The sequence below is a fragment of the Pteronotus mesoamericanus genome, unplaced genomic scaffold, assembly GCF_021234165.1.
Source record: "Pteronotus mesoamericanus isolate MK-2021 breed Mesoamerican mustached bat unplaced genomic scaffold, CSHL_Meso_final scaffold_705, whole genome shotgun sequence".
In the NCBI taxonomy this organism is placed as follows: Eukaryota; Metazoa; Chordata; class Mammalia; order Chiroptera; family Mormoopidae; genus Pteronotus; species Pteronotus mesoamericanus.
In genome coordinates, this window is record NW_026555326.1 from 13,703,195 (window position 1) to 13,714,282 (window position 11,088).

Genomic DNA, 11,088 nt, shown 5'->3' on the forward strand with positions numbered 1-11,088 from the left:
ATTGTATCTCAAAATAGCTGGGAAAACATGCATTAAAAAAAATAATAAAAGAATCTTTCTACATTGTAGAAGAGATAAGGCACACACAAATAACAAGACAAATGTTATAACTGCCTTAAGAAAGATACAAGCAATATCATGGAGGTTGGAAAGAAAGATCATTTCTGGGTTAAAGGCTACATGGAGAGGACGGGAAAGACAATAAGAAGCGATTAAGTCATGATTTCACCAGGGTAAGTGTCCCTGTAAAGCATCTAGGCAGAGGAATGATATGAACAAAGCCAAGGTAGGAGAAATGGTGCATGGTTGAGGAGTTTTACATTAGCTGGCCTGGTTGCAGCATAGACTATATGCAAAGGGGAGCAGCAAGAGGATTCGCCATAAAGGGAGGTTGAAGAGTCTGGATTTTACCCAGCAAGCAGTGGATCCACTGAAAACCATGACAGGGTTTAATGGGGCATTGGTGGTTCAGTGGTAGAGTGCTCACCTCCCATGACAGGGTTTAAAAAATTAATTGATTAGAGAGGTGACTGATGGCTAGGAAGGCAGAGACTTAAGAGAGAACAGGCTGGTGCTTCAGTCCAGGAGGGTGGTGGCAGTGGCATGGCTTCCAGGAACGGCAGTAGGAATAGAGAGAAAGTTGGGAGAGACATCTGGGTCACAAGGACTACATGTGGTAACAAGGAAAAGGGAGTGGCCACACACAATCCCCAAGGCTTCAGTCTCAGTGATTTGGAGAATAACATGACTACTGACAGACAAAAATAAGTCAGAATGGAAAGAAGAATAGTTTTAATTGAACAAAATTTCACATGTAAATACATGCATCCAGGTCAAGAGGTCAGTCAGAATGTTTGTCCGGAGCTCTGGACAGGTTAGTCAGGGAATGGAAATAGATTTTTCGACATGTTCGAAAAGTACAACTCTGCCCTGGCTGGCGTGGCTCAGTGGACTGAGTGCCAGCCTGAGAACCAAAGTGTCACTGGTTTGATTCCCAGTCAGGGCACATGCCTGGGTTGTGGGCCAGATCCCCAGTAGGAGGTTGCTTGAGAGGCAAACACACATTGATGTCTCCCTCCCTCCCTTTCCCTCTCTAAAAATAGATAAAAATCTTAAAAAAAAATTAAAAAAAAGTACAACTCAATTATAAATGAAATCAAATGAGGAGAAAATGAAATCAAATGAAATGATAAAACTCCAGAGAAAATATTCATATTTCCTAGAAGGTTTTCTTTTAAACATTAAGATCGCCAGGATCACCCTGACTGATGTGGCTCAGCGGCTTGGGCGTTGTCCCGCAATCAGAAAGGTTGCATGTCCAGTTCCCAGTGTGAGTTTCTCTCACACATCAATGTTTCTCTCTCTCTCCTTCTCCCTCCCTTCCCCTCTCTAAAATTAAAGAAATAAAAATTTTTAAAAATACATTATAGGAATAGAGAGGTTCATGGTTATATCACATCTTGAATTTAACAATGCCAAGGAAAGGCAGCCAACTCAAAAGCTCACTATTATTCATTAATTTTATCTTCAAATACCAAATACTCCTTAATCTTGTCATTTCCCCCTTTCCAATTCTCTGCCAATATTCCACTAACTCCAGTTATTCCAATGCACCCAGAACACATTCTGTGTTCTACAATCATCTAGTTTACTTGTCTGATTCCCCCACTCTGATATAAGCTCCTTGAAGGCAAGAACTATGTATTCTTATGGTTGTTTTTATTTTACAATTATTAAAAAGACTTTATTATTCTTTAGAAAGGGGAAGGGAGGGAGAAAGAGACAGAGCCATCAATCAGTTGCCTCTCACACCCCCCTAACTGGGGACCTGGCCCGCAACCCAGACATGTGCCCTGACTGGGAATCACGCCAGCAACCTTTCGGCTTGCAGGCCAGTGCTCAATCCACTGAGTCACACCAGCCAGGGCAATTACTATGTATTATTCATCATTGAATCCTCTCAAATCAAATGTTTGCTGAATGAATGGCCCATTCTCCCATTAAATCTCCTACTATCACATTAATAGAACAATGGTATCTTGGCCAGAATAGTAAACCCACCCTCTACCCACACTCCTGGTCCCCACTTACCTGCATAGAAGTGATAGAAGGGCCACCAAACAGCACTGTTCGGGATGTAGGTAAGCAGTGAAGCCACATAGCCTCGGTAGAAGCCTCGAAGCCCATCAGCCCGCAGGATCTGCTTGATGATGTCCTTAGTTTGGCCAAAGGCAACTACCCCTTGTCCCTCTGGGTTCCCTCGCACTTGGAAGCGTCCCATTTTCTCACCCTTACGCTGCATCATCAGATGCTGGGAGACCACATCAATGGGCACTGTGATGCTCTGGGCCACGAGAGAGGCTGAGCCACCGGCCACCAGCGATTTGACTGTGTTGCTCTGGCTATAGTCAGCTACAAACTTCCGGGTGAGCTCATAAGTGGTGACATAGCACTGGCCCGAGATGAGGGTAAAGGTGTTGACCAGGAACCCCCGGTAGAGGCCAGTCACACCGTCTGCTCGCAGGATCTTGATGAAGGCGTCAAACGTCCCATGGTAGAGGCTCTTGCCTTTCTGAACCTGCAACCGAGTGCGGATGAGGGTGAATGGATAGACGCTGACACGGATCATCATTGTCATTGCCACACCAAACACATAGAACTTCTTCTTGTCCAGGTGTTCCCACTCGATGATCTGGATGTTGCGTTTGTCCTCCATTGTGCCTGAAGTCCTGGGGATTTGAACAGGGTGGGGATATGTGAGGAAGGAGGTCAGAACTTCACACTTTACCCTTCTGGCGAGGCTCTGAAACCTCTGTCTCAGGCTTCATCTCCCACGGGTACTCACCTACCTAAAGCTTCGACTTCACCCAGTTTTGTTCTGGGTCTTTCTTCACAGCTCAGGAGACTGCCCCCTTCTCTCTCCTTTTTCAGTCCTCCCCAATTCCGGGAACCCTGGCTTCACTCCCACCTCGGCTCCCTACCCTCAGCTCATCGTCTATTCTCGTCTTTCTGCCTCTGTCATAGCCCATCCTCCTCCTCCTTCTCTGGCTCACCCAGGCAGAGTTCAGGATGCTGTGGACAAACCAACCACCTGGCAGGATGCAAGTCCTTTGAGCGGGCTAATGAGATGTCACTAAGTGACATTTAGGAGGTTCCTAAAGGCTGGAAGGAAGAGCTCCAATTTTGATGCTCTGGGCTCACTATGGAGGCACTGCCTTTGGCCTTGCACGCTCAGCAGGGTGCCTCGTTTATCACCATTTACCAGCGGACTCACCGGACTTTACTTCTGGTTTCCATGCTGGCCCCTCTGAGCTCTCCTCGCCCACACTCACTACACTTATATTTTCTTCAGTCTGCATTAGAAGAAAGTGTGGGGAGGAAGCTAAGCAGGGCTTTCATACCACAGGACACCCCCATACACACATCTCCCCCCCTCCAATGAGGGTAGAATGTTAGGAACAAGGCAAAGGTCAGAGTCCTCTCTGGTTATTAGGTAACTCATTCTAGAGAAAGAAAAGAACCACCTGAAGAGTCTTGAGAACTACAGGGTGAAGAACATGTTTGGCCCCTTTCATCCCTAAGCATATAAATCATAACCTCAGTTCCAGATAATGAAGGGAGATTCAAATAACACAGTATAGACTCAACCTTCAAGAAACTCACAGTCTGTTCAAAGAGCCTGAGACAGAGATGGAGACGCCTAGTTTGTCTCCCGGGGCCCTGTTGCTCTCCACAGGGTGCCGACCCGGAAGGAGGTGGGCAGCAGGGAAGGCCGGGGCTGCAACGAGGAAGCAATGGGTCTTGGGTGAGGAACATTATATTGAGGGCCTTCAGACAGTCATCCAGAGAGACTTCTTTCTTGATGTGGAAAAGCTGCAGGCACAGAAGGAATACCTGGAGGCTGAGGAGGATGGAGACCTGGAATGGATGCACCAGATTGCCATCAAGTTTGGCTCTGCTCTGGGCAAGATGTCCCAAGAGCTCTCGTCACCCTATGTGCCTCCAGCTTCATTTGAAACCCCTGAGGTGCACACAGGCACCGGAGTGGTGAGCCACAACCCCAGGGCCAGGGCCGGGGCCTGGAGGACGGCGAGGGAGGCTGGAGAGGAGGAGGAGGAGGGGCCCCTGCCCAGCCTCGATGTCTTCCTGAGCTGGCACACAGGGCGGACAACGCCCCCTTCCAGGAGATCGCGGAGGTGGCCAAGAAGAGCCGGGCATGCCATGCCAGCTCTACCAGGCCAAGGGGGAGTTTGAGAAGAGGCAGAAAGATAATCTCACACTCCCATTGGCAGAGCACCAAGCTATTGAGAGCAGCCAGGCTGGTGTGGAGACCTGGAAACAGAGGGCCAAGAACTCCCTCATGTACGACCCAGAGGGCATCCCTGACAAGAAGCAACTGTTTAAGAAGCCCAGGCAGGTGGTGCATAAGAATACTCACTTCCTCAGAGACCCCTTCAGCCAGGCCTTACACAGGTCTCAGCTGCAGCAGGCCTCTGCCCTCAATGCCCAGCACAAACAGGGCAAGGTGGGCCTCGATGGCAAGAAGCTGATTCCCCAGGAATCCCCTGGCGTCCGTGGATTTGGATTTGTTGCCACCCCTTCTCCTGCCCCCTGGTGTGAACAGAGTCCCTGCTGATGACCTGCGGGGAGGTTGAGAACACACCCTTGAGAGTTGAGGGAGCGGAAACCCCTACGTGGATTGGACACCAGCACAAGCCTTCAAGATCTTGGGGCCAGGCCACAGGGAGTGGCTGAGACCAAGGATGGCTAATGAGGCCGCTGCCAAGAATTGGGCCAAGAAGCAGGAGGCCTTGCGGAGAGTAACAGAGAACCTGGCCCGCCTCGCCCCCACAGGCCTGAGCCCAGCCATGTCCCCAGCCCTACAGTGCCTTGTGAGCAGGAGAGGCAGCAAGCACACAGACCGGGCCCTGCAGGTCAGCTACACGGCTTCCCCAACATGCTCAACACACCTCAAGACCCCAGCCGGTGGGCCCCAGGCCCCGACAAGCACACCAGCTCCTGGCTCCGCCACACACACCCTCCTCAGCCAGGACCCGGCCTCGTTCACAGACAACCTGTTGCAGCTCCCTGCCCGGTGCAACTTCTAGGGCCAGGCCTGGGCGGGGCTCATGGGATTTTTGTGGAGCCTGCAGAACAGCTATCCACCCAGCAGAGGACTCCAGCCTTCTGGGGACCCAGGCCCAGGCCAAAAGCAGTGTCCTAGGAGCCACAGAAGAAAAGTGCCAAGTCACAGCCAGGCTGGCACAGGACCCACCCCATGGCTCTTGTTGGGCATCCCAAGGCTTTGGTAGTATATTTTTCTGTGGAACCTGTGCCCATTTTTGTTTAACCAGAATTAAAGAACACCTAGTACAATTAAAAAAAAAAAAAGAAAGAAACTCAGTCTGTTCAAAGAGACACAGTATGTCTCTGGGGAATGGGTGTCAGATATAAAGAGTCCAGGGCAAATTAATGTACATGTGACCCTCATGTTAAGTGTATCCATTGCCTAAAGTCTGAAACAAAACTAAAGAGTTTACTAATGTAATAAATGCATAAAATCAGGACCTTCCAACTGAAGAACTGTCAAATCAGAGGACCTCATATATTGGACATATTCTTAGTAACAATGTAATGTGCTCCTGTGTGGGACACTGGGCATTTTCAGCCAGAAAGGGAAAGTGGGAAGTTCAATTCCAGGAAGTGAGAAGTCTGGGGCTCCCCAGGATTTGAGAGAAATCCGTAAGGGCTGGGAAAGGAGGTGGCCACATCAAAGGGACAGCTCCAGAGGACTGCGATGTTCTATACAAGCAGTCCCAGTGCCCATGCCTTGGCAAACCTCATGTCAGTGTTTAACCAGAGTCCACCTTCAACCACTTTCCCCAGGCAAAGGTCTAAACTAGACTAAGGAGTTTCTTGATTTACCATGGAAGTCAATGGGGGAGCAAGGTTAGCGCTTCGGTATTCCCTCAGCTGGACTGTATCACTTTGATTAGAATACAGAATACCTGCAGTGCCCACTCGGTAAATGGGAACTGAGGGAAAACCTCACCTTCAAGATGAGTCATAGGTGAGGTACATGCAACTAAGACAGGCTTCCTGGAGGAGGACGAAGTAGTTTGAATAAAGGAGGAATACATGTAGACAGTGAAAGGGAAAGGATCGCTTGAAACAACTGGGTTGGCTAGAATGGAGAATCTGGGCTGTAAAAGGTAAGCTAGAGGTGGGGTTCTAGGAGGAGAACTCATAAAAAGTTGATGTGTCGTGTGCTGTGGGCAGACGCGGTCCTTCCTCTTCACCAAGCCCAGAGGAACAATCTTCTCTTTTGAGGCCCTTAAAGAGAAGGTGGTCACTGTCTCACTTGCCCCAGGATGTGTGTCATCCAGGGTCCCAGGGTCATGTTTCCATTACTGCTGAGAGTTGAAGAAAGGCACCTATTACCCCATGCAACCCCTACAACCTAACCTGGGCACAGTCCGACACTTCTGCTAAATGAGTAACTAAAGGGTCAGATATATTAAAAGGAACAGGTCCTAGGTCACACAGCTGGTTAGTGGTAGAGGCAGGATATGAGCCAAGATTTCTTCTCCACTCCATCATGCCTTCTACCCCCCTGGAAGTTGAGCTCCAATACAAATCACTCTGTTTGGTCTAAAGCCATGTCCTTCTCACCACAGAAGGTAGAATGAATGCTCATGACTGCCACTCGCCCAAGGGTTAAGCACAAGCTCCTGGTCCTGCAGATGCCCAGGGATTTCTCTCAGCTTTGGTCTAGAGAAACCAAGAGCTGCCTCTGCTTTCTCAGTGTGCCTGCGGAGTGACTGAGCTCAGTGGCTAATCACATTGTTGCCACGGGACAAATACAACAAGGCACAAGGAGGAGAGCCTCCCTCCAGGGTTCATGGCAATCGTGTCCTAAGCAGGGCAGAGAGGCAGAGCGACAAAGGATTCTGTCCCAGGACCTGGTTTTGTGGGCACCATCAAGCTGAATCACACAGTGCCAACACCTCCTGGTGAGAAATCCTAAAGCGGGATCCAGTGCCCGCTTTCCTCCATCTCTGACATGTACCAGTCTATTTTAATCTTTTGTTAAATCCTCACCCAAGGGTATGTTTATTAATTTGAGAGAGAGAGAGAGAGAGAGAGAGAGAGAGAGAGATCAATCAGTTGCCTCCTGTACCACCCCAACCACGCATCAAACATGCAACCTTGGTATGTGCCCTGACCGGCAATCGAACCCACAGCCTTCTGGTGTGCAGGATGATACTCCAACCAGCTGAGCTACTGGGTCAGGGCCGTGTCTGTCTATTTTAAATTCCCAGAAGGAAATGGGGGCTCTCCAAAGATGAAGCAGGTAACTTCTACTATTGCTATGGTGACAGAAGAAGCCACTGAGAGTCATGTCTCCGACAGATAAGCCTCTACATTTGAAGAAAGACAGGGGCATTGCATGCCCCCAGTCTTCCCTTCAAAAAGTGGGACTGCTCCTAATAGGTAGAATCGCAACCTGCTCTTGATTGTATAAACTCCAAACTTCCTGCTGAAATATTAAAACTAGTTCTTGTTTTAGCCTTTAGAAAATACTCCTGCATGCAAACTACCTTCAGCTTCCCTTCTCCCAACTCAGTCAGTCCAACTTCATTATGGTTCTTCCCAGACTCTTATTTGTATATGTAACTCCAATTCTAAATTTCCCCCACCTTTTAACACTGCTCAGATACAAAGGCTGAAGTGTTTCCTATGGAGGCCCAACAGATGACCCAAGGTATTCTGAAGTTATCAAATAAGATGTCAGAGGCAGAAGCCCCAGTACCAAGCCCACCAGTGGAAAGGGAGAAACTGGCGGGCTCAGTACACCTCTCCACTTCTACTTTCCTTGTACCAGAAAAATCACACTAAACTATTCACTAGGTTCTGAGGTAAGATTCTGGTTCAGGGAGAGGCAGGGTTACCCAGAAGGCAAGGCCTTCTGGTCATGCACCACTTAACAAAAGGGATACATTCTGAGAAATGTATCATTAGGCGATTTTGTTGTTGTTCAAACATCACAGAGTTCAATTACACAAACCTAGATTGTATAACCTACTATACTCCTAGGCTGTATGGTATAGCCTCTTCCTCCTAGGCTACAAACATTTACAGCATTATAATTGTACTGAATAGAGTAGGCAATTGTAACACAATGATAAGTATTTGTGTATCTAAAGAAAAGGCACAGTCTAAATGTAGTATAAAAGATTAAAAAATGGCCCCGACTGGTGTGGCTCAGTGGATTGAACACAGGCCTGCAAAATGAAAGGTTGCTGGTTCAATTCCCAGTCGGGGCACATGCCTGTGTTGCAGTCCGGGTCCCCGGTTGGCGGGCTTGTGAGAGGCGACCAATTGATGTATCTCTCATACATTGATGTTTATCTCCCTCTTTCTCCCTCCCTTCCCCTGTCTCTAAAAGTAAACAAATACAATCTTTAAAAAAAAAAAACAAAAAACACTATAAGATGATACACCTGTATAGGACACTTACCATGAATGCAGCTTGCAGGACTGGAAGTTGCTCTGGGTGAGTCAGTGAGTGAGTGGTGAGTAAATGTGAAGACCTAGGACATTACTGAATACTACTGTAGACTTTATAAACACTGTACACTTAGGCTACACTACATTTATAAAACAACATGATATTAAATCAAGCACAAGAGAAAATGATTCAATCAAGAGACTTAATAACTATGAGATGGGTGAGGCTGCTGTCCATATAACACGGCATACTCTTTACAGCAAATTTTTTTATAAGTAGGAAGAGTACACTCTTAAAGAATGTTTAGCCCTGGCCACTGTGGCTCAGTTAGTTAGTTGGGCATCATCCCACAGAGCAAAGGGTCACCAGTTCCATTCCCAGTACGGGCACATGCCTGGGTTGTGGGTTTGGTTCCTGGTCAGGGCACCTATGAGAGGCAGCCAATTGATGTTTCTCTCTCGCATCAATGTTTCTCTCCCTCTTTTTCTTCCTCCCTTCCCCTCTCTCTAAAAATAAATAAATAAATAAATAAATATAATAAAAATTTTTTAAATGTTTAAAAGTATAGTATAGTAAATATGTAAACCAGGAACACAGTAATAGCAACAATTATCACTATCAAGTATTATGTCTTGTACATAATTGTATGTGCTGTACTTTTATACAGCTGGCAGTGCAGGTTTTTTACACCAGCATCACCACAAGCACATGAGTAATGCGTTGCATTATGACATTAAACTATGGTAACTACAAAATCACTAAATGATAGAAATTTTTCAGCTCCATTATAATCATATGGGACCACCATCACATAAGCAGTCTGTCACTGACTGAAATGTCATCATTTGATGCATGACTATAGAACAGTGTGGTGTGGTGCAACTCATGTGAGCCAATATGCGTGAAAGCATTTTGTTAACAGCAAAGCACTTCTATCATTGCAGAAAGCTCTGTTGGACAGTGCTGCTCTACATCCTTACAGACCAGCAGCATGGACATCACCTGGGCGCTTGTGAGAAATACAGAATTTCTGAAGGCACCCTAGATATGCATTTTTACAGCCCACATTTTAACAAGATCTATAGTGATTAATATATGTGTCATAGTTTGAGAGGCATTACTGTAAATATTAAGGATTGTCAGTAGTATAACAATGATAACAACTACTCTAAAAGCCCAGGACCATTATGGGTAGGTTAGGAGTCCTGATTCCATCCTGACTTGTCACCAGAACTTGGCCAATAATGTCTACTAGGCTCATTCAGATCCTTTCAGTCAACCATCCCCACCAAATTAAATCACCTTCTATAACTCCTGAGAAAGACACCGGTGGAGTCTGATCCCCTCTTCTCAGCTGGAAACAAGATCTTTGCTTTCTCCTTCTATTCCTCTGTTCTCCCTACTGCACCTGCATCAATGCTCTGCATCCCAGTAGCTGTCCATATGAATGTCAGTATCTTTACATGCTTGCTCGTCTGTATTAATAAATGCATTTCCTTAGAGGAGCTCCTTGGTGATATCTCTGACCCCTCCCTCCAGAAAAGTCTCCCTTGGATCACGTGAGATTCCCACCAAGCCTTCCTTGGGTCTTCAATAGGTACCCATGTGATCCCTCATCACAGACACCACGTGACAATCCTCTCCACCTACTGTACATGATCCCCCCTTTATATACTTCTGTCCTGGCTCCCACGGAACTGCAGTCGGGCACTGCAGACAGACACCCGTTGCCTCCTTGACAGGTCCAGGTCCTCGGAGATCTTAGCTTTTAGTCACCCTGAACCGATGGCTTCTCACCTTCTCAGATCAGGGCGGTCCCGCCGCGTCTGAGGCGAACTCCAAGCCTGGACCGCTAGTCCGAAGCTCCCACTGTGTCCGCGGTCTCCGGCGACTGCCAGCTTCGGAGTACATTACCCCCCATGTTGACCCGGCTCCCGGTACTACAGGAACCGGAAACTGGGACGCTGTCATTCCCGCCCCCTCCGGGGGACGTAGATGAACAGTGGGAAACTCCACCAATGGGGTTTTGAGCCCGGGGCGAGGGCGGACCGTCCTGGTGGCCATCTTGAATGTGGTCAGAAGCCACGCCTGTATTGGCTTCTCCATGCCCTCAGCTCTACGGCCCAAGCGTACTTTTCAATTAGCGAAGTCGCATAATCCGGTACTTCTTGAAGATCCAGGTCTAAATGTGTCACCTGGTGTTTGTGGTCTATTGGAATTCTTAAATCAAAATCTAATCTTTAATTTTTGTGTAATTTTTGTCACCTATGGAGCCAAAACAGTAGAGGCCAATGTGCAGCAGGTAGGACTAAGGGTAGACAACCAGTTTTAGAAGCTTGGGAACACAGAAAATTGAAGAAATAGGGGACATCCTGGCCTTGGTGTAAATGACATTAAGGATCTCTTCAACTCTGAAACTATTCACCTATGCATGGATTTAAGCAAGAGGAATACCTCTCTAAGTGAGGGACTGGGGGTCTGGGAGGACTGGAGTGGAGGGTCAATTCATTTCAAAATACACAGATAATTGTTTATAACTCAAGCAAAAAAGACAACCCAATTTTAAAAATGGGCAT

The 11,088-nt window shown here is 47.3% G+C and overlaps 1 protein-coding gene and 1 pseudogene across 2 annotated transcripts in view; one reads left to right on the forward strand and one right to left on the reverse strand.

Annotated features, from left to right (window-relative positions):
* The window catches only part of LOC129062373 (solute carrier family 25 member 44), a 42,748-nt gene extending 32,290 nt beyond the window's left edge, over window positions 1-10,458 (reverse strand). For both annotated transcript variants that reach the window (XM_054563333.1, XM_054563334.1), the window contains exons 1-2: window positions 10,310-10,458; window positions 2,092-2,729 (exon numbers count right to left, since the gene is read on the reverse strand). In XM_054563333.1, coding sequence (XP_054419308.1) covers window positions 2,092-2,716 — 625 coding nt within the window. In that variant the 5' untranslated portion in view covers window positions 2,717-2,729; window positions 10,310-10,458. The remainder of the gene's footprint in view (window positions 1-2,091; window positions 2,730-10,309) is intronic.
* LOC129062105 (splicing factor ESS-2 homolog) lies at window positions 3,691-5,108 on the forward strand (annotated as a pseudogene).
* Window positions 10,459-11,088: the final 630 nt, after the last annotated feature.